At 46.9% G+C, this 22,567-nt stretch overlaps 1 protein-coding gene across 7 annotated transcripts in view; it reads left to right on the top strand.

Moving 5' to 3' along the window:
* The window catches only part of ATXN7 (ataxin 7), a 137,320-nt gene extending 119,354 nt beyond the window's left edge, over positions 1-17,966 (top strand). For 5 of the 7 annotated variants that reach the window (XM_045078123.1, XM_045078117.1, XM_045078124.1 and 2 more), the window contains 5 exons: positions 3,178-3,443; positions 4,975-5,173; positions 5,535-5,656; positions 10,217-11,189; positions 16,488-17,966. In XM_045078123.1, coding sequence (XP_044934058.1) covers positions 3,178-3,443; positions 4,975-5,173; positions 5,535-5,656; positions 10,217-11,189; positions 16,488-16,547 — 1,620 coding nt within the window. In that variant the 3' untranslated portion in view covers positions 16,548-17,966. Of the gene's footprint in view, positions 1-3,177; positions 3,444-4,974; positions 5,174-5,534; positions 5,657-10,216; positions 11,190-13,925 lie in introns of all 7 variants that reach the window. The other 2 variants (XR_006606193.1, XM_045078128.1) reach the window with 2 other exon arrangements.
* The last annotated feature ends 4,601 nt before the right edge of the window (positions 17,967-22,567 follow it).

Here is a 22,567-nt window from a genome sequence, read left to right as displayed (position 1 = left end):
GAAAGTTAGCCCCTCGAGCTCTGAAGAGCTGTGGCCTGCTGCAGCAGCTGCAGAGGAGTTTATTAGCGCAAGCCTCACCCCGGTACCCCGACCTGGTCCCGATCGGCTGACTGCTCTCAACTCTCTTGCCACCTCCCTGGCTCTCGAGACCCCAGATCTCTCAGTATTAGGGTGCCCGTGGTCGATGAAGAATGCTTGCCTTATCCCAGAGGCTTGGCCTTTAATCATCTCTGGGCATGCCAGTGGACCATAAGCTTTATCAAGTCATAATGTGCAGGATTGACCAGCCTTCTCCCTGAGTCTTTATTGATGGTGAACAGACTTCATACGGGTTCTGCATTGTCGTCTCATCTTCCTTTTTAAGTCATGTGTGCTTTTCGTGTGTTCTATGAAGGGTAGCATCCACAGAGCCCCGTGCGGGGCCTGCCTTCGTGTTAGTATGCATCTGCAGCCCTGGCCTGCCCGAGGTCATCATAGAAGTGGCAGGTCTGCCCTTTCACACATGGCCCTTCCTCTCCTCCTGCCTCTGTTTGCCACTGCTTCTCCCTCTTCCTGTCGCCATTTTGGCCTGCATCTCTTAAGCTGTGGAGGGTTGCCCATGCCTAAGGGCCTGCCCACGCTTAAGGGCCTCCCTGCTGAATGTGTCCCATGTTGCTGCCTGGGTCTGTCCTGCCTCAGACCAAGAACGTAGTCCTTCCTCTTCGGTGTCTGGGGACCTGCTGCTGCCCACTCTGTCGCTTGTCCACTCTGTCTGCCTGCCACCCTCTCAGGCCCCTCCTCATTTCCTTGTCTGTCTGATATCCTGTTTCATGTCCTCTCTGTCTTCCATGCACATAAAATTTGGCTCTGGTTTCCTTGCCCCTTCGGTCATTGTGGAGAATTTTTTGCATATATCTGAGCACGGGCCCCATTCTGGGACTCCGTAGATACAGGCTTTAACAGAATCAAGGCACAGCCCCTAGCCTTGAGGGGCTTACAGTCTTTTGAATGAGAGGTAGGTTAGCTTCATAATCATTCATATATGTATGAACTTACCCCTGAGGAGTAACAGGAAGGAAGCCTATGTGTTATGACAGCCTTCAGTAGGGGATTGAGCAGGGAATCTCAGGCCTCCTTTGCCATAGGAATATGGGCTGAAATCCACAGGATTTAACTGGGCACAGAGGGATGGGAGAAGCCAAGGAAGCAGCATGTGTAAATATTCCATGATGGGGCAGAATAGACATGGTCGGGTCTGAGCCCACCAGGAGGCTGAAGAGCAGGAGCAGGCACTTGGTTACCAAAGGGGTGGGGTGGGGGGGCAGGAGCCTAGTTACATACCCAGTCTTTGTCCTATGATTCTTGGGTAGCCCTCAAGGGTTCTGATGGGGAGAGAGCTCCATAGAAATCCTGGTTATTGTTCAAATCAAGCTAGGGAAATATTGGTCATCATCTTATGATGACCAACCATAAGATCATAAGATCATAAGATGACCAATATTTCCCTAGCTTGACTTAAATTGGTCTTGCTGTGCTAAGCACCAGAGCCATTCAAAGAAGAAGAATGGCTTCTACATCTGTCTAGAGAGACGGGCGACTGAATGAGTGATATATATTCATTGATTCATTCATTCATTCATTCATTCAACACATAGTAGAGGGCCATAATTTTTACATGCTTTGTTTGAAGTATTTCCTGAGTGACAGGTGCAGTATTAGGTAGCTAGAACATAACAAAGTTCCTTCTCTTCATTTCAGTTACTTTCCTCTGGATATATTACATAGTAAAGGAAATTAGGTAAAACTTGAAAAAGAAGCTAAATCCACTTGTGTACCCATCTATGCCAGCTTCAGTGTGGGGCAGGCATAGTTTGCAGTAGGTCCGTAAGGAGATAGGTCATTAACTAAAGTTCAGAAGGACAGTAAAAAGCCTAATTCCCCTTCAAGCTCTTAAATTGTATCAAGCCTCTAAGCTTCTGGAACAGTAATACGTTTGTATAATATTTAAGGCCATAAACACACACCAAGTACTTTTGTGTTACTTTTGTAACATGGAAGAATGGAGGAAGTCTGTAGATGAATTAACTTCTATTTGCAGCACGTGATTTGTAGCCACTGTCTCCTTAAACGTTTTTTGCAGACTAGGACTCCGCAATAGGCAATAGTTAACTAGACTTTATCTTCTTCTAGGAATAGTATTAGCACCAAGTTAGCCTTCGAAAACAAACAGGAATTATCAAATGCATCTGGAGCATAGACATTTTTTATTATAAGATACGCCTCAGGCACGGGTTGTTGTTGGTTACCCTGCCGGGATTGACCTCCTTTTTCTCAATGTGCCCATTTCCTAATTCTGAAATAGATGTTGTCTTAAGATTCAGAAATGCTGTCTGTCCCATTTTCTTGATCTACGTAGTGAGTGTCTGTCTGTAGGGATTGACTCCGCTTCATCTCTTCCAGCTCACACTTTGTCCTCTCAGCCTTGTAGTCTTTGCTTCTCTCCAGGCTTCCTCTTCCAAAGCAGTCCCCACCTCCAGGATGCTTTAGCCACTTTCACTCTTGACATGGCATTTTCACTGGAAGAGAGAAACACTTGTCTAATTTTTACTCCCCGGCTGCTACTGAAAGAGGAGTCTCTGGTACATTGTTTTAAAGTAAGCTCTGTGCCCAGTGTGGGGCTTGAACTCACGACCCCAAGATCATGAGTCATGTGCTCTACTGACCGAGCCTGCCAGGCACCCCTCTGGGACATGTTTATGGCCTAAGTGTTTATTCCCTTTTCGTATTTAAAATCTAAATGGGCCAAGAGGGATTTTTCTGTTTGAGCTAGTAAGGGCCCCGATAAACAAACTGTTACAATGGCATGGAGCTTGAGTACCTAACACCTGTTTGTATCTACTGTTTGCCATTCACTTACATACCAGGTGGCACAGCTAACATTCCTTCTTTCTCCTGGTGGAAGCAACATCACCACATTCTCATGTATTTGGAGCCTGGGATATATGCTTCTATTCTAGCAAAAGAAAAAAGGTCACACTCCTATGACTTTTAGCTTATCAAATGGTGAGCAGCCTTTAACTGTGCTAATGGTCCAGATTGTTGTTGGTGGTTTTTAATTGGGAATGGTGTTTTGGGATATATGATGAAGAAATAATTATTGATGAGATTCCTCAGTTTCTGTATTTTTTTGGTCTGTAGACACATTCCTTAACTCAGCGGAGGGCTGTCCAGGGTAGAAGAAAACGATTTGATGTGTTATTAGCCGAGCACAAAAACAAAACCAGGGAAAAGGAATCGATTCGCCATCCGGACTCTCAGCAACCAACGCAGCCTCTCAGGGACCCGCAGCCCACCCCTCCCAGACCTTCCCAGGAGCCACACCAAAACTCTCACGGAGTGATTCCTTCTGAATCAAAGCCTTTCGTAGCTAGTAAACCTAAACCTCACACCCCCAGTCTTCCAAGGTAAGCCAAATCCTCCAGTTCTCTCCCTTTTCCAGAGAAAAGACTTGCAGACGCTCTAAAACCCCAGTATAGTCATGATATTGAGGAGTGTACGTCACACTTACTCTAAGAAGATGAGAGATTTTTCTAATTGGGTTTTAATTTAAGGAAAAAAAAATTGTTGAGTTCATCAGTCAGTTTCAACCAGGGCTCTTCTTGGCCAAATGCAAGCAGCAAAAAGAAGCCAGAATGATCTCCTCCACCCCTGCTCAGCTTCTGGGGTCTCTTAACCTCACTGAGCGGGCTGAGACTTGGGTCCTGATTGCAGGTTAGTGCCTGGAACATCTCACACGGCTTTGGCAGCGTTTTCCCATTCACTTGTCTCAGTTCTTGCAAAACACAGCAGTGGGAGTCCTTGCTGGGGATGGGCATTCAGCCTGAGTTTTTACAGCATCCATTTATCAGCCTGTTTTTTCATTCATTCATTTGAGACCTGGGCCTAACCACGTACTAGGCATTTGAGCTGTTTTGTAAGCGATGATCTCAAGAGTGTTTTACGAGAACTTAATGCACATTCCTTGGAGACAGTGAAGGTGTACTTGAATATATGTGTCTTTGTGCTTGTATATTTAACCAAGTTGAAGTAAAGGACTTTGTCCCCAATTTCTAGAGGGAAGGGAAAGAGAAAGGCACAGAGAATGAGGGCCTTCCTTGCCAGCCATGGGCACCAAGGGCTTCTGCTTAGGGACGTGCCAGCCTCTGGCCACTGTGCCCAACCTTTACCCCTCATGTGCCTGTTCCTTAACATGGTCGCGTGACGGGTGGAAGTGGCTGTCCACAGAGACCCATGTGTGTAGTTGAGCTGCTCCAACACGGGCTTTCTGGTCTGTGAGAAGCACGGCGGGGAAGCAGTCGGAGACGGCACCCCAGAACGTGGCCAAGCCCAGGCTGTCCGTTCCTTGGCAAGTCCTTTCTTTGGCCATCTTCTCATTGAAATTTTTCCATCTGTAAAAAAGTAAACTTAGTTCTAGAAGCACCAGGCATTCATACATGTAGGAAGCCTATAGCACCGCCTGAGCGGTAGGCTGTACACTGTCCACAGCGGGTGGTCATGCTGCCTCCTCCTTTGATCACTTCTGGTCCCTCTCAGGCTTAGAGCACGTTGCCATTTATCTCATTTATTGCCTCAGTAACCCAAGTCTAGGTGAAATTTGAAGAAGAATCAAAGAAAGACTTCTCTTAAGTTCCACTTCTATTTCCTCTTGTTTGGGGAAACTAGGAAGAGGCTCTGAGCCACTCGATTGGCTATAGAAAGGAGAACCATTTGCAAGTTACCTCTGGGTAGAACTGGCAGACAGTTCCCTGTGACATTGTGCGGTTCAGGAGAGTGGATTCTTCACTCCCCGGCCACCTGATCAGCATCTGTTGCCCCAGTGCTAGTGGGGGACCCCAGGCCTCCCTAGGTGGTCTCAGACACGTTGTTGTATCTGGGTTAAGGCGGCTGATTCCCAGATGTGTGATCTGATCAGTGCTGCACTTTCTACTCACCAAGGCCTCCAGGCTGCCCTGCTCAGCAAGGTGGGAGTGCCCCCATTGACCCTCCTCCAGTCCATGAATCTCCACACCCTCCCCTGCCTGCCACTGAGCCAGCTTCTCGGTTATCCAGTGAGGAGGGAGAAGGCGATGACAAAGAAGAGTCTGTTGACAAACTGGACTGTCATTATTCAGGTCATCATCCTCAGCCAGCATCTGTAAGTTCCACATGCACCCCCGTGTTGACCCTCCCCACGCAGCAGGGACAGGGCACTGCAAGGGGGGCGTGCCAGGGGCCTTGGCATGCCCGTTCGTGTGGGAGACGTGGTCAAGGTGTGAGAGCAGCTCAGAACAGGGTGCCCCAGAGGCGGCATGCACTCTCTCCTGGGACACCTCGTGCTTCTCCCTGTCTCTTCCATGAAACTCAGGGCTAGGCATCTTCACTCTCATGCTTCACAGCCTGCGGTACTCAGAGTAAGCTCTTTCATGGTTAGCTCCTTTCCTGAAGGCAAGAGAGCCCTCACCTCCTGGGCTGCTGGCGGAGTTAGCAAGCACGCGTGTTTGTGCTCTCTCTTGCAGTTTTGCACATTCGGGAGCCGGCAGATTGGAAGAGGCTATTACGTGTTTGACTCCAGGTGGAACCGGCTTCGCTGCGCCCTCAACCTCATGGTGGAGAAGCATCTGAATGCGCAGCTGTGGAAGTGAGTGCCTGTCCTGCCGCTCCGGGGGTGCGGAGAGGGGCCGACTTTACCTGGTGCTGCATCCTCTCCTTCTTATGGGACTAACTTAATAATGATGATGGTGATGATGATTCAATAAGCTTATCTAAAGATGTATTTATTTTAGAGTGAGCAAACAGGGGGAGGGGCAGAGGGGACGAGGGAGAGAGAATCTCAGGCAGACTCCCCGCTGTGCACGGAGCCCGATGCAGGGCTCCATCCCACAACCCCGAGACCATGACCTGAGCGAAATCAAGAGTCTGGCACTCAACTGACTGAGCCACCTGGGCAACGTAAGATAAGCTTATTTAAAATGAAAACACAGCCTCTGACTGTCCCTGAGAAGGCCCCTCATCATTCATTCATTCATTTACTCTGAGCAGGTGGGTCTTGCTCTGGGTGCTATGGTTCCAGGCAGAGGGACTCCCACATGTTGGGGGAAACACAAAAACCACTAAACAGAAAATCAGTAGAGGTTGTAGCTTGTCAGAAGGGAGATCCTGGAAGCACCAGAAACCACTGGCACTTACTGAGAGCTTATTGTATTCCAGACAACTTAGATTTAATTTTCACGGTATGCCATCTTGGGACACCTTGATTATCATTCTTTTACAGATAATGAAACCAAGAAGCAAGGTCACACAGCGAGTTGGTAGTAGGGCATCCAGGATTTGGATCCAGAGGCAGCTTGGTTCCAAACAAGGAGCTGAGATGGGAAAACAAGAAGCCAGAGGGATTCAAGGAAAGCCTTGCTGAAGAGGCGATCCTTGAACTGAGATGGATGGATGAGAAAGAGCAGCCCATAGGATGGTGGGATAGAGTGGGCTCTAGGCAGAAAGAACCGTATGTGTCAAGGTCTTGAGTCAGAAAAGATCACGGCCTGTTTGAGAAAAAGCAAGAAAGCAAGCATGCTACAAGATGAAACTCAAGAAGCTAGCAGGGGCCAGATGACCCTGTAATTGATTCTGGGTGTAGTAGGGAGCTGCTGAGGGTTTCAGGAAGAGGAGCCATGTGCTCTGCTTTACAGCATGAGATAAGATGGTCATCTTATATGCCATGATGTGTGCTAGTGTTTCCTACATGGGATTAAGTGGAAGAAGAGTTTCATGGTCAAAAGGCTCAGCTTTTTCTGAAGTGAAATAGTTTTCATTATTGCAGGACTTCTCAGAGCCTTTGTAACTCTCAAAGCAGGGAATACCATGTATAATGTAGAACATCTCCCAAGTTATTTTGACTTGGAAACCTCTTTTAGGGGAGAATCTTATGGAACTGATGTTTGGCGGACCCTATTTTGGGAAACCTTGAGTTTTGCTAAAGGAAGGGAGCTGTCCAGTTGTCCACATGTCATTCCATATTCTCCATTTGAGCATCATTTACTAGAGCTTTCTTGAGAGGACTTTGCCAGTACATCCATTTGCCTTGCTGCCTTGGTTCCCTCAGAAAGTCAGAGGAGGCTGGTCGGAGGCCTCAGACAGTCCACAGTCTGAACTAGCCTCGTGGTCATTAATGGGACTTGCATTTATTCTCTTAGAAAATCAGATCCAGAGCAGTGCTGCTCTGTTTTTCTAGTTCACATTTCTTCCTGGTTTTTACTAGATAAGAGGCTCCTTTTCCCTCCTTTTCCCAAAGTTCCCCAAAGGAACTTTGTCCTTGCCTAGAAAATGAATCAGGGCACTGGTTTGTTGGGATTCTGGGGGGTCTCTCCACATCAGGAAACCCCCAAATAGGTGAAATCTCAGCTGCTTATTTCTGCAGACTTGAAGAGCTCATTGAGCTCCCCAAGGTAGGGGTTTAGTGTACTCCCAACAGTTTCAAAGGGTCCTCAGAAAGACTTACTTCCATTAGACTGATAAGTGGTTTATGGCCAGCAGTTGGGGTGAATATGGTTTCGGTTCATAATGGCTTGTGGGGGGAGGTTTTCGTTTTTGTGCCGTGACCTCTTGAAGATGCAGGATCATGAGGTTGTCTCCACTGTCTCTCTGTTTTTTCTGTCAGAGACTGACGGCCTTATCAGTCACTTGATCCCCAGCAAGGAGGGCATCATGGCTTTCCATTAACGTGAACTTTGGTTTTAGAAAAGCCAGTACAACTGAGACGTTTTGCTCAGTGATGAGCTGGCACACAGGCCTGGGGCAGACAGGAGCTTGGAGGAAGGTGCTGGGCATTAAGGCCGGCCAGTGCAGACGAGCTTCTCAGGCAGCTCCTGAAACTTGCCGCAAGGAATTCAGCACTTCTCAGCTCGAGAATGGTCTTCAGGTGGCATCTTTGACTTATTCAAGGAAACTCCCAGAGTGGCTCAGCCAAAAGTCCTCCCTTCCAGGAGGTCCCCTACTTTCAGTGGCAGTCTTCTCAGTCTCTTTAGTTACCTGTTGTGGTTAATTTGGGGATAAGTGAAAATGGAATTTGAGTATGGCCGTGAAGTAAGTCATCTTCAGTGTATGGAGTCTGAACACTGGTGAAATTAGACTAGCACTTCCTCTGGAGCATGGCCATGACCCCAAAGGCCAGTTTTGAGCTCCTGTGATTTCTTTCAGCTGCTTGTCCACTGTTGGTTGGGGACCGCTATTCCACACATCCTAAATCCTAAGGAAGGGATAGGATTTTTCTTTGGCGGGTTGGGTGGGGGAAGGGGGAGGGTAGAGTGGGAGAGAGTGGTACTTAGTTTTCTAGATTGCTAATAAATTCACTGGGGTTAAAAAATAATAATAATAATAATAATAATAATAATGAATGTAAAGAGGTATACAGTTCAGAGTTTTACATTCCCACCCACCTCCCCAGACAGGAGCATTTTTATTAATTGCTTGTCTATCTTTACAGAATTCACTTATACAGACATAGGTCTGTACAACAGCATAATCTCTCTTTGTCATGTTTTTATACAAAAGGTAATGAATGACTTAAAAGAGTTTGTGTGTGTGTGTGTGTGTGTGTTTGTTTTTCATCAGGAACCAGTGTCTTGTGCAGAGAGACCCACATCTCTCCCAGTCTGGAAGCTTTACCTTTTCCCAGGATTTAATTCCAGCAGCCTGGTCTTCGGGCTTCATCTCCCTAAGCCACCTGGTGGCCACAAGGAGCCACTGCACGCCATGAGCGGGGGCGGTGCTGCACCCACACATTCAGAGCAGGGCTTCTCAGACGCGCCAGTGCCCTCAGATTGCCTGGGGGTCTTGTTGAGATGCAGATTCTGATGAAGTAGGTGTGGGTGGGATGCCAGAGACGCCTCATTTCTCATAAGCCTTTCAGATGGTGTCCGTATTTGCCCTCTGAGAAGCATCGGAATAGAGCCCAGCTTCTCAGTTTGTGCTTCATTTTGGAATCCCTCAGAGATTGAGAAACTTCCCATGTCTGGACCCTGCCCCACAGGGATCTGGGTGTGGTCGGTCTGGATGCAGGGATCCCTGGGAGCAGAACGACACTCTTGAATGGGGTGGTTACAGCTGGTAAATATACAGTCAGTAGTTGTTTTTATTAGTAGCTGTAGGTCTCACAGAGCATCTGGAAAGCACTTTGGCAGCAGTTAGGACACCTCTCACCTGGAAGATGAGCTGGCACCCCAGCTGGCCTGGACCCCCTAGAGCCTCCCCATAAAGTCCAGAGCAGTCCCGTCTTGACATGTGCTTTTCATTCAGGCCATTTTCTGTGTTGTCACCTGGGTGTTAATTCTGCTGTAGGGGTTGTTGAAATTCTGATGCTGGCATATTTTAAAATCAGAGCAAAACCAAAAGGGGACCTCTCTGGTTTGCCATTTGAATGACACTCTCATCTTCAGATAGATACCTAACCCAAACATTATTAACAGAATACTTTGTTCCAACACTGTGTTTGGGAACCCCCAGAGATGTGATTCAAGCCATAGGTAGGACCTAGCAGTTGCTATTAAATCACTGTGGCTTTCCTTTTTCCTCATTTGTTTGTGAATTCCCTCAACATTTGCATGCCTCCAGTATTCATAGCACCGTGCTGGGCACTGCGGGACAGTTATAAATATGCTGTGGACTGTTCTGTCTGTAGGGAAGTTAGCCCATGATCAGCAGTCACTTGTGGGAACTGCCTTGAATGCCCCCAAGTCTGGGGATGGGCAGTATGAGTCCCTGGAGAACCAAGCAAGTCAAGATGGTCAGGACAGATTTTCTAAGAAAATGACAATGGTCTGAAACTGAGGGCTGAGCCGAATATGGGGTCAGAGCATTGTAGGTGGAAAATGGACAGTGCCTCATGTCCAGGCCTGTTCTGAGATGTAAGAAAGGTCAGTAGGTGGAATCTGGGAATGGGGTGGAGGGGGTGGATGGGAGGAGGCAGTGTGGGGCTAGGGACCTGCAGGGAGTGAGGCCCGCATGCTTCACAGACCATTACTCTGAGAGCCCGAGGAAGGCATGAAGGAATTGAAGGAGAGAAGTGGCGGGAAGGACGGGCTGTGCATTTCAGATGAATCCCTCTGACAGGTGTGTGCTGCTCAGTGCCAGAGGTAAAGGGCACGTCCATCCTCAAGTTTCTGGGAATGGCTGTGGTGATTCTTATTGTCCTCTCTCTTCTTCGCAGGAAAATCCCGCCGGTGCCCAGCACCACACCCCCCGTCTCCACACGTGTTCCTCATCGGACAAACTCTGTGCCGACGTCACAGTGTGGGGTCAGCTATCTGGCGGGAGCCACTGTGTCGGCCTCCCCGGTCCTGCTCTCGTCCACCTGCATCTCCCCGAACAGCAAATCGGTACCAGCTCATGGCACCACACTAAATGCGCAGCCCGCCGCCTCTGGGGCAATGGATCCCGTGTGCAGTATGCAACCCAGACAAGTGTCCTCTTCCTCCTCGTCCCCCTCCACGCCCTCAAGCCTGTCCTCGGTGCCCTCGTCCCCTATGTCCAGGAAACCTCAGAAGTTGAAATCCAGCAAGTCTTTAAGGCCCAAGGAGCCTTCTGGTAACAGCACTAACTGTCACAACGCCAGTAGCAGTACCAGCGGTGGCTCAGGAAAGAAACGCAAAAACAGTTCCCCACTGTTAGTTCACTCTTCCTCCTCCTCCTCCTCCTCTTCTTCTCATTCCATGGAATCTTTTCGGAAAAACTGTGTGGCGCACTCTGGGACTCCCTACCCCTCCACGGTAACATCTTCCCACGGCGTGGGCCTCAACTGTGTGGTAAATAAGGCGAACTCGGTGAGTGTCCGGCACGAGCAGTCAGGGAGGGGCCCCCCGGGGGGGAGCCCTGCCGAATCCATCAAGAGGATGAGTGTGATGGTGAACAGCGGTGACTCCACGCTTTCTCTTGGCCCATTCATTCACCAGTCCAGCGAGCTGCCCGTCAACTCCCATGGCAGCTACTCACACTCTCACACTCCTCTCGATAGACTGATCGGAAAGAAAAGAAAGTGCTCGCCCGGCTCCAGCAGCATCAACAACAGCAGCAGCAAACCCACAAAGGTTGCCAAATTGCCAGCCATGAACAACGTCCACATGAAACACGCGGGCACCAGCCCAGGGGCACAAGGACTGACGAACAGTTCCCTCCTTCATCAGGTAGGAAATGGACTGTGAGCCCTGTGGGGGTGCCCATTTCCTCTCCCTCGAGCTCTTTGGCCAGCTCAGAGATCGATGTGGTAGGGTTGGTTGGTTTGCCTGTAAACACGTGTCCAGCTTCATGGTCTCTCTTCAAAGGAAGAGCCATGCGAAGGTAAAACAGAGTTTCTCTGCCAGGATTTCCTAAGACTCGGAAGATGCTCCCGGGTAAGGAAACCATGAAGCGCATTTTATTTTAGCAGGAAGGGCCGCAGAAGTCACCCGGCGTGACGTGACGGCAGCAGACCCAGCACCGCCCGTGGGTGCAGGCCTAGGGAGCGCATGTCTAGGGCACCGTTCAGGGAGGACGCAGGCTGTGATCTCCTGGAGACTGGTTCTCTCGCTTGCTCCTCTGAAGAAAGCTGGCCTGCAAACCCCCTAATCTAGAAAGGGATGGGTTAAATTTTTGAAAGAAAGACCTTTTAATAATCTTCTTTCAAAGGACTTCAGATTTTCCAGTTAACTCTCACCTTATCTTTTCTCCCGGTTTTCCAGGGAGGCAGGGAAGGGGCAGTAAGTGTGGGCAGAGCTGAAGACTAAGCTCTCATTTCAGTGAAGAGATGAGAAGGCAGTGTGAATGCAGGCCCATTTGTAGAGCAGTGGCCAGCTGGGCGTCCGATTCATAACGACCCGGGGCTGCGCCTTGCGCTCTTTGCTCCCCACTCCTCCCCAGTTCCCGTCCTCCCCTCCCCCTCTTCTCCTAGAGCGGACGCCTCTAGCTTCCGCTGCTCAGGTGTCCATCCACATCTCATCCTGTCACTCATCAGCGTGTCTCCTCTCCTTGCCTGCACACGGGGCTGTCCACAGCACCCCCGGAGCCCTGGGCTACAGTGCAGGGTCCTTCTGTCCTGTCCTTCTGTCTTCCTCCTCTGCAGAACTTCACTCAGTGGGCAGGTTGGGACTTCTGCAGAACATTCCAGGACGTTTCCTGCAGCAGTAGCGCGCCCTCCCACTGTCTGTGTGCATGAATGCCCACTGCCAAAGGTGCGGGCAAAGAACTACCCAGGAATTGAAGGAGCAGCTGTTTAAACTCTTCTTTGAGCCCTGAGGCTATAGGGGCTGTTTGTGTGTTGCGTGGCTCTTTGAGCAAGGGGTCCCTGGACCTGTGAAAATGGGCTTTTACCATTTGGTTTGTAGTTATTCATTAGAGTTTATTAGCATAAAAGTACAGTGCAAATACTGCAGAAAGTGGTACAGCCACCCATCCTTGAAAAATTTCCTTCTGAGTGTAGTTTCCTGATTCTCTGTGAACCTGGGGGAGGGATGTTCCCGTGTGTTGCAATGCCCCACATGTTCTTTGACTGCGTGCGCCTGGCTTCCCATGGACGGCACTTCCAGCCCTTGGTGCCCACAAGTCACAGAAAGGAGGGGAGGAGGCTGGCGGGCACAGCAGAGGTGAACAGTGCTTTTGGAAAATGAGGGAATGGGAGCCCATCTGCACAAAGCAGGTGCTCACAGAAACTTGTCACCCATTTCAAAGAAACTGCAGATCTGGACTCAGCATGAGAAAGTTTGGCCATGTTTAGAAGTTATGTAGTGTGTTGTTTTGAAATCTAATACAGCGCACATATCTGCTGACCAAGTTTGGCTCCTCCCGTTGACCGCTTCTGGGGAGGGCCCTGCCTCACTAGGACAAACAGTCTGAGTTTGGGTTCTTAAAATTAGTTTCATCCTAAGTGTGTATTTGGGAAAGATTTCCCCTGTGCAGTAGAAAACTTTTTATTGTGCTGCACAAATCTGGGGGTGGGGGATGGCTAGAGATTGGAGGATCAGTGAACCCCCAAAAAAGTGTTAGATATCTTCAGTGTCTGTGCTCATTTATCTGCAGGAGGGATCCTATAGCTTTCTTCAGAATCTCAAAGGTATCCATGACTCCCAAGTGCTGTTGAGAACGGCGCCCTTAGAAGAGTAGGGGCCTTATCCCCTGTATCTTGTAGAGCTGATTTTAAGATTTAATTAATTTATATTTTAGGGGTAGGGTAGAGCAGAGTGAGAGACAGAATCTCAAGCAGACTCTGTGCTGAGGGTTGAGCCCAACACAGGACTTGATCCCATGACCCTGAGATCACCACCTGAGCCAAAACCAAGAGTCAGATGCTTCACCAACTGCACTACCTGGGTGCCCCTTGCTGAGGTGGTTTTAAAACAGAGAAAACTGAGCTGTTTGAAGACCCCTAAACAAGGGAATGGGTGTGGTGGGCCGTACTGGGAAGCCTGGGGGCTTGGCAGCTTCCCCCAGCCAGCCCCCATTCTGCTTGTGGCCTCTACCGCCCAGGAGTTCAGTAGCTCCCTGTGGATCACTGGGGGCCTGAGTTTCCCCCACCCCAGGCATGGGTACTTGGGTGTGAGTTCTTATACCAGCGTGGAGGCCTTGTTCAGTTCTCAGCTGACAACCTGGAAGACCTTCAAGGAAATGAAATCAGTAAATAAAGCCAGAAGGCAAACAATGAGAGCCTTTTCTCTAAGCTAGAAACCTGGCCTGCCTCTCTTCTAGATGGTTTTCTAAATCTTTTAGAATGATTGTGCCCAAGTGGCTAAGGCCAGACTGTTTAGCTGAGCACTCCCAGTGTCCCCCAGTCACCAGAGAGAGCCGAGCAGTGTGTGGCCTTCGGGATGCTCTGTTGGGCGGCAGGGCGGGGCCGCGCACACCTGCTTACTTACCTTTTCATTGTTTCCCTACCCCCTCTTTTTTGAAAGCCAAAGGCACGTCCCTGACAGCTGAAAATAGCGCGGGGAGGAATAATCTGGACACTTTTGACGACAAGTTACACCTCCACTCAGCACTATGGACTCCACGATGCCTTTGAGTCTGTTTTCCCAACCTCCTGTGGGCCTCGAGGGTAGAATCTGCCGGGCTGTTGTTGTAACAAGGATTCCCCTGAAGCTCTGTCTGTAGCAGTGAGTACTTGTAAAGGACACTGGATCAAGTTCAGCCACCGAGTTGCTTCTGTCAGTGTTAAAGTGGCCTGGACTGCTACCCATCTGTGAGAAGCTGTTGCTTTGTTTTTTAACTTGCAGTAAATCATGGAGCCACTCTTTGAGTAGATTGGCTGGGCGAAAGAATGTCTTGGCAAGAGCATTACTGTAGACTTTCCTCCCTTCTAACCCCTTCCTGTCCCAGTTCTTTTTTTACACTGTCTTCTGTACATCACCCTCCAGCAGTTAGGTGCCCTGTCTGGAGACAACGTTCCAGAGGAGAGCAGAGCTGCGCCCTGAGCAACCCTCCAGAGAAGGGATGTGCTGTTAGGGTTTTATAGCAATGTTCCAGGCATGGAATATGGACATGAGCGCAAGGCACCGTGACAAAATAGCCTGTATTTCCCCCAGCCTTTTGCAAGTAATTTGGAGTAAGAAGCTGTCAAAGGTTTCTAACTTACAAACTGGTTGAAAGCCATCGACGCCCAGAGAGCAAGTATACCACATTTTAGAGGCTTACTTTTCATGGTACAAAAGCAATTCTATGTAATTTCTTTCCTTCTTTCTTTTCTTTTTTTCTTAAGAAAATGTAAATGCAAATTAGTTTTGATAATGGAAAGCCAAATTTTGGTAGGGGGATGGGGTGGGTAGATAAAATCACTATGGAGGGCATGTTTTTCCAAGATTTCCAAAGAGATGGAATTTTTTATCCTTTAAGTTTTCGTGTTATACAGAAAGGCAGATTGGGTTGGTTGCCCTGCTCAGTCTCCTGGTTTTAAAAACTTGCCTTTGTTAAGTGAAATGATTAGGATACAGCAGAAACTGTTCCTCACCGAGTCATTAATATATTAAATGTTTCCAGGGCATCGTGCGCATTACCCTCAGTCTCTGTGGCGACTGGCCTGGGACTCCGTGTACATTTCTGCTTTGAGCACTCCCCCTTTTGTGTGTGTCTCTTCCTCTCCGTAGGTTCATCTGGATGCCTTTGGGTAGGGAGCAGGCACCCAGGGAGGGGAGCAGGCATATGTGTACACATGTCCAGGCCAAGGTGATGGGATGCACACACTTTCCTGCAAACCCTTCTTTCTGGTGATTACTACCAGCCATCTTCCAGAGAGAGTTTGGAGTCCCTCGAGGTTATTTATTTATTTATTATTTTTTTTGAGTACCCCATCCCAAAAGAAAGAGCTTCCTGTGTTAAAACTGTCATTGCTTGAGAAGGTCTCATTGCATTGGGGAATGAGCTGGGGCATTTGAGCTGGTGATTCCATGATCACAGCTCCTGAAACAAGAACCCAGGCACTTTTCCCTAGAGGAACGCGTAGAGTTACCGAACACCACAGGGTACATATCCCCAGGCTCTGATCACTGCTCTGGGCAGGGCCTGGGCAGAGCCAGTCAGTGCATCCTTTCTTTGCCTGCAATTCTTGGGTTACAAACATCAGTTTCAGGGAATTTCAAGTCAACAACAAGTAGAATGAATGAATAAATACTTGGTTACCAGCCTAATAATGTGAATTGCTACAGAATTATTCTTATTATGTAAGACAACAAAAACTTTATGCAGATACTTTAGCTATAAATTGATGTAAAATATTGATTTTTTTTAAAGGAAGGGGAGAAGAGTATCTTGTTCACTTATTATGCAATCAGTAAATATTTTTTAAAAAATGATACTATAGGAGAGCTTAGTAAGGAGAGCGCATGGAGGGGCCAGTTTGGTATAGTTAGGAGAAATCAGTCTGGGGTTCCATCCCAGTAGAGGGAGAGAACGGAGGTGAGAGGGAATCAGAACGTACTTGGTTGATTCCTTGGTGACAAGTGCAATGGGGATATGGGTAGAAATTATTTTCAGAGCCAAGGGGACTTGATGGTTATAAATAAAGTTGCTTTTAGCGATGGAATTTATAGACAGATCATGTTGTTCCGAAAGATGTGAATAGGATCCATGATAGCAAGTTGATTCAGAATTCTGTAGATATTTAGATAAGCGAGTGTTGATCATTTGATTTCTTAGACTGAGGTTTTAATTGGATTTCATTATGTCTCCCGGTAGTACACAGATCATCGGGATTAGGAAATTAGCCATTTTGGATTCTGCCTGCCACAAACAGACCTATTCTAAACAGTGCTATTAAATTTTAGACTGTTCAGATATTTTATTTTCTCCTACAACTACTTTTTATTATAATGAACAATTAAGACCATTTAAAACACGGGAGTACAAGTATTTTTTTGAATTAAATTAACTTGCAAAAACCAAATTTGCAGTGGTTGGGTTGTTTCTAGACAGACTTTGGTATCAATTTAAAACCAAGATAATTTTTATATTCTTTCCAATAGAATTTCATGACAACTCCTGCAGTTTTCTTAACCTACAAAAGAAAAAAAGTGCTGCATTGATGAACAAAGAATTCTACAAAACCTACTTTTGTATCTTTATTTTGGAATTTCTTGTTCTATTATAAATATGGAAGTATCCCTATTTCAGAAGACATATTTTGTTAAAAATGAATTGTACATATTTAAATATGTATTTTTGCACAGGTCTTTTTTTCTGATATCCTGTTTTGGTACAATTGAGATCATCTAGTATTTATTTATTAATTAATAAAAGTAAATACCTTTTTATAATTTGAAGTGGTTCACTGCCAAGCCAATAGTTCTAGAACCTGCCTCCTTTACAGTTTAAGGGATGTCTCTGTTCTGTGAAAGTCTTTTTGTCCCTTTTAATGTCTCGGGAGCGGATTCATGCCGATCAAGTGGGCATTGCTTCTCTAGTTGCCTGATTTCCCGATAGACTACACGTAACGAAGTGACACACTGCTTTTCTTTTGTTTGTGTTTTATGTGTGAGTGCGAGTGCGCATGTGTGCCTGTGCGTTTGTGTGTGCACACTCTGAGCACATGTGTGTTCATGTGTGATGTGGTTTAAAACTAACGGGAAAAACTGAAAGTGCCTGAACCTAGTTTTAAGCTTCGACAGATTCTTGAAAAAGACTTGAATGTTCAGTTCAACTTTTGGAGTTTGCTTTTTCCACCTAAATATTGTTTCCGAAATCTTAGGGGAGGAGTTGAAAACCACCAATGCTGGTAATTTTTATAAGGTATTTTAAAATTAAGGCCTTTTGGTTCACAGTAATTCAACTGGTGATGGATTGCCTGGTGGCACCAAGGGTTACAAATCTTTTTTGTCAGCCAGCGACTTACACAATATGTCCGTTTTGTTATTCACTCATGAAATACAGAGTTTAAAATAGAATATTTAAAAAATTTTATATTCCAAAAATATAATACAAAGTACCTCTGAGAACATTGAAAAATGTATAATTTGAAAAAAAAAATGTAACTTATAAAGGCAGCTGTCTTCCTGCAAGAGTTCTGTTGCCAAGGAATTCTTACTATCTCTCTGTCCGGGGAGCGGGGTGGGTGGGGGCTTTGGAAAATGATTGTTGAAAGTTTCATTGTTTAGCAGAAAATAATCATTTTTACATTTTGTGCAAAACATTCTACATTTTCTGATCATTTAAATGAGCACTACATACTGTCAGTGTGAATGTAGGGCCTTGAAAAGCATTTTGCTGTTTCTTTGAGCTTGGTTATAAAAGCAATCTCCTGTGTTAAAATGTGTGAATAGTTTGATAATTTGTACACGTAATCAAGAGCATCTCAGCTGGACTTTGTGTTGGCTGCTGTATAGAACATGAACAAATGTCAAGGGATAGAAAATGACTTTGGATATTTAAAAGAGAAGAAATATATAGTCTATTTGTTTTGTAACAAGTTTCTGTAAATAAAATAATTTATACTATTTATAAGAAAAGTTGTGCTTTGCTTTATGAGAAATTAGTTTGTGGAACAAACATGTTACTAAATGGGCAATAAAATTAGGACTTCTCAATAAATAAGGTTGGCTGCATGAAATATTTTACATGTTTCTGCCTCGTGATACTAAACCCCTTTCAATCTAGTCTGACTTGTCTTCATTTTTGAATCAGACATCCTTGTGAAGCACCTTTGGTTTCCTTCCCTTCTGTATTAGCTAAGTACAGGGCTTAAGATGTTTCCCTTCTTGGGCACACGAAGATTTGGAGAAATTAATAATGGGGTAAACTGAACACTATTGCAGGTTTGTCAATCAAGGGAAGTTGATATATTGAGAAACACATTCTGTCTGTATTTGTTTAGGTGTAAATTCGATGGCATGTGGTCAGTTTTCATTTTTCTCCAGAGTAAGTTTTGTTTCCGTGGCTAGTGGGGTCCCTTCCTTGATTTTCTATACCCTCTTCCCTCTTGGAAGTGCAAGTGCGTGCTGGTAGTATTCAGAGCACAACATAATCTTGGATCTCTAGAAACTGGGCCAGTTTTTCCATTTGCAAATCATTCTAAGAAATTAAAAAGTATTCTTGTTGCTTAACATAATAAGGGAAGCATCTGATTTGAGTGTTGGAGAAAATGTCCGTATATTACTCTGGTTTCAACCCCCACCACGCCACGGACTTCCCATTCCCTCCTTAGATCCACCAACTCCTAAAATCATTTCTGAGAAGCTCCTTTCGCCTCAGGTGTCCTTCTTAAACTTCCTGGGAAGAGGTTTGCTCAGTCTCTTAACCCTTCTTGCTTCATTCCCTTGCAGGTAACCTGGCCATGGACAGCAGGAGACTCTCCTGCTTCCAGGAAGGGGGGTCGGCAGGAAGACAGGGGTAGGAAGGTCATTGTCGGCTGAGAGAGCAGTCCGGGCAGGCACAGGTGGGAACAGAGTGGACAAGAACCATTCTGGGTGAAGCCTCTGGAAGGGAGGGGCTGGAGGGTTGCAGAAGTCGGCACTAGATTGTCAAGGACCTGAAGTGTCATGGGACCTTCAGCCTCAGGAATGTACAGTTGAACCAAATGTGATGGTCACAGCCCAGAGATTTTCGGGACCCAGTGCCAGGGTGCCGCAGGTGTCAGAAGTCAAAGCCGTTCGCATCTTTCCCTTTCTCTCACACTTCTCTGTCTTTTGCCTCACACGCCATCCTTTATACCTTTCTGTCCTCCCCCCGGCCCAGCTTAATCAGAAAGCTCTCCCCTAAATCAGGCCCACGGCCCTGCCCCCTTCTCATCCCACTTTCTACTCTCTTGGTCTTTTCTGTCTGGTAGGAAACTCCTGCTCCTGTTGCTGACGGGAGTTCAACCAACTTACCTTTCACCTTGTAAGACTGTGCGATTCTTGGCACTTCTCACCCCCTTTTCCACAACCAAAGCCCAGGGACCAGAGCTGCCACTGGCAGAGATTGTCTTTCAGGAGAAAGGGAGATGACCAGAGGAAAAGGTTTTCAGGAAGAAGGGGAGATTCAAACACATAATTTAATCCTTTTTTTTTTTTTTTAATCCCCATCATAGAAGGGCCATCCAGTAACTATGGAGGACAACATGGACAGGTGAGAACCTTGGGACAAGAATAAGGTACGGTGCGGTCATAAAAATCCAGGTCAGAGCTAACTGAGTTTCCAAACTAAGGCAATGACCACAGGGATAAATAGGGAACTGATGGCAGAGGTACCTCACAGGTAGAACCAACAGGTCCTGAGGTCTCATTATGTTGAACGGTAAGGGGAAGCTTGAATCCAAGGTTAACTAAACTGGTTGATGAGCCTTGTATGTAGTATGACAGAGAAGGAGAAATCCACAACGACTTTGAGTTGCCACTGGGATACTCCTGTTTAGTGCCCAGTGGCTATACGTACAGTCTGGACAGAACTTAAGAGAAAAGTGTGAGCTATAAGGTGGAGGATTGTCTTTCATTCTTGGGTGGTAAATGAGGTCATGGGAGTGTATGAATTCACCTAGGAAAAATAAGGTCGCTATTGGATTGGGTTCATTATTATGTTAAAATGATGCCCATCTAATTGAATGCTTATAATGCCCGTTGAAGCATTTTGCAAACATTGTCTCTCATGAAGCCCCTATAGAGTAACAGGAGTTTTATAGAGTAGGTAGTTTTGATGCTAGTCAAACGGAGGAGGAACATCTAAGAAGTTAAGTGTCTCGCCTACAGTTCTCCAGCTGCTGGTAGTGTTGCCAGACTGTGAATTCAGGTCTGTCAGGTCAGTGGTTCTTAATTTTTTTTTTTTTTTCTTTCCCACAGATTTCAAGAAAGTAGTATGGATTCTCTCTGCTAGAGGCACAGACATACCACACTTCATCTTCCATCTCCAGAACTTCACAAACCTGAAGCCTATCCTCCGTGGCCCAGGGAAAGAAGAAAGCCCCAGATGAGACCCTGGAAAGCCTATTTTTGGAGAAGAGATTGAAACGGTTTAGTTGGAAGTTTGGACAGTTGACTCCATTGTAATTAACCCCACCAAGCCACTCAGGTAATGTTTTGGTTTTATTTTTTTTTTTCCTCTTGCCTCTTTCTCCAGGATAATGGGAACAGCAGGTTCAGTGGAGAGGTTAGAACTTGGGCAGGGAGTTGGCCAGGCAGTTAAAGCATATGAGGGTATGGCTGAGTCATTGACGATGGCCGTCATTGGGGCATTCAAGGAACAGAACCAGAAGCCTCCATGTGGAATCCTTGAGACGCTCTCAAGACATTTTATTTGTAATTACCCCCCGGGTAAATCTTAGAATCCTCCTTCCTGGTATTTGTCTGCAATGAGACGAGTTAAGTGATTTATTCGTCACAGAGCTAAGTCCAAGTTCAAGTGATTATGGCTGTTACTAGAGGAGGGGCTAACTGCGGTAGATCCAGGTAACAGAGTTAGGATGGTGGCATAGCGCTTCTAGTGACAGGTCAGGGAACCGAGGACTAGGGTAGTAGGGGCTGGAGTGGAATGTCAGGTCTCAGTTTGAACAACAGAGCTCTTCAGAGGTGCTTGTGATTCCTGGGTCCTGGGTGAGACCATGGCAGAGGCTGGAAGTGGCCTCCGGGGGAAAACACTGAGGTTCAGGCTTGGGCACTGTGAGGCGAGGCTATTACTGTGTAGGCTGCTGGTTTCAGAGTGGTTGGCGTTGAGAGGAAGATGGAGCCAGCTGCTTGGTCTGGTGTGAATAGCGTGGGGCGGCTTGGAGGTCTGGGGACAGTGAGCACAGAGAACTGGTGGTCTAAGTGGGTGACGAGCAGCTTCAAAGAGAAGGCATTTGAATGAGGGCGAAAAGCCTCTGGCCAGGAGAGGAGACTTGGAGATTTTGGACTTCATGTTGGCCCCAAGGCCTTGGTGTATTTTTGAATGAACAGCCTCTAACCCAAAGAGGACTTCGAGAAATGAATGCAGCATCCTCCGAGGCCAAGTGTAGAGTTTCGTCAGCCTTGAGACTCTGGTAAACTCGAAGAGGGTTGGGGCAGTTACCAGGACGCTACCTACTGGCCGACTTGACTAAAGAGGCCCCTTGCCTGAGGCAGTCGTGATTTACAGCCTCCCGAGGGAAGCCCCCCCATCATTCAGGTGCAGATTGTCCCTTTTCGGTCTCACAGCCAGTCCAGGGAAAATTATGCCAGACCTTTGGGAGGGACAAACGTAATCCTCCCCCTGGACCCAACTGCTACAATTTATCTTTTGTAGGTTTTCAGAAACACAGGAGTAATGCACATCTGTGGCTCTCTGCCCGTGAAACCCACATTAGCGCATACTCGAGTTTGTCATGTTTTTCCGGATAAGGATTTAACCTTACGCCCCCATTGCCAACGTGGAGCTGGCAGTTTGCTAGTCATTTGTATAGCCTCAGGAAGGTGAGAGATGATCATCGTCCCCCTCCTTTCTTCCTCCTAATCGTGAAGAAACAAGATTTCAATGATGAGCCATTAATCCTCTTTAAAAGACAGGTTAAAAACAGCACCAAGGATTAATCCAAAATTACGCAGTTTGCTGCTGATCAGTAACTTGCTGATCAGTTGATACTAATGCTTAGTCAGGCCACTACAGGACTAAAGGCGTCCATCATAAAATGGGTACAGAATGGGGCGGTGGGGGTGGTAATGCAGGGCAGGTAGTGGAAGGGAACAGGGCAGGCTGTCGGAGCGGGACCGGGCTGGAGAACCCACGCTAGCCATTGGCTTGATGGGGAGAGTGAGCCCGGAGGCAGCCTCATCTGTCCATTTTTCCACAGAAGCTGGGTAAGTGACCTTGGAATTGTTTTCAGTTTTTAGAAGGTGACCATAAATGAATTTTTATCTAGGAAACTAACTTGGGGCGTGGGGTAGGGACAGACGTGGCAGTATTGCTTCTGGTGGGTGGCCAGTAGCCAACTTCGTATCATCAGGAAGCATCGTCTGCCATCCTGGTGGGCTTTGGTCTGTTGAGCTCTTTGATCCCCACCTGTGGGAAATGTGGGCCTGAACCTAAAATGTCTATAAGCCTCTTACTGGGTTTAAAATACTCTGTCCATAAAGCAAATCTTAGCATTCCATAATTACATAACAAATGTAAGTTTGTTAAAAACATC

This window comes from Mustela putorius, unplaced genomic scaffold (genome assembly GCF_011764305.1).
Source record: "Mustela putorius furo isolate JIRA1106 unplaced genomic scaffold, ASM1176430v1.1 tig00000095_pilon_pilon_pilon, whole genome shotgun sequence".
Lineage (NCBI taxonomy): Eukaryota > Metazoa > Chordata > Mammalia > Carnivora > Mustelidae > Mustela > Mustela putorius.
Note: the sequence above shows the minus strand (reverse complement) of the source record. Positions and strands in the feature narration are given on the sequence as shown.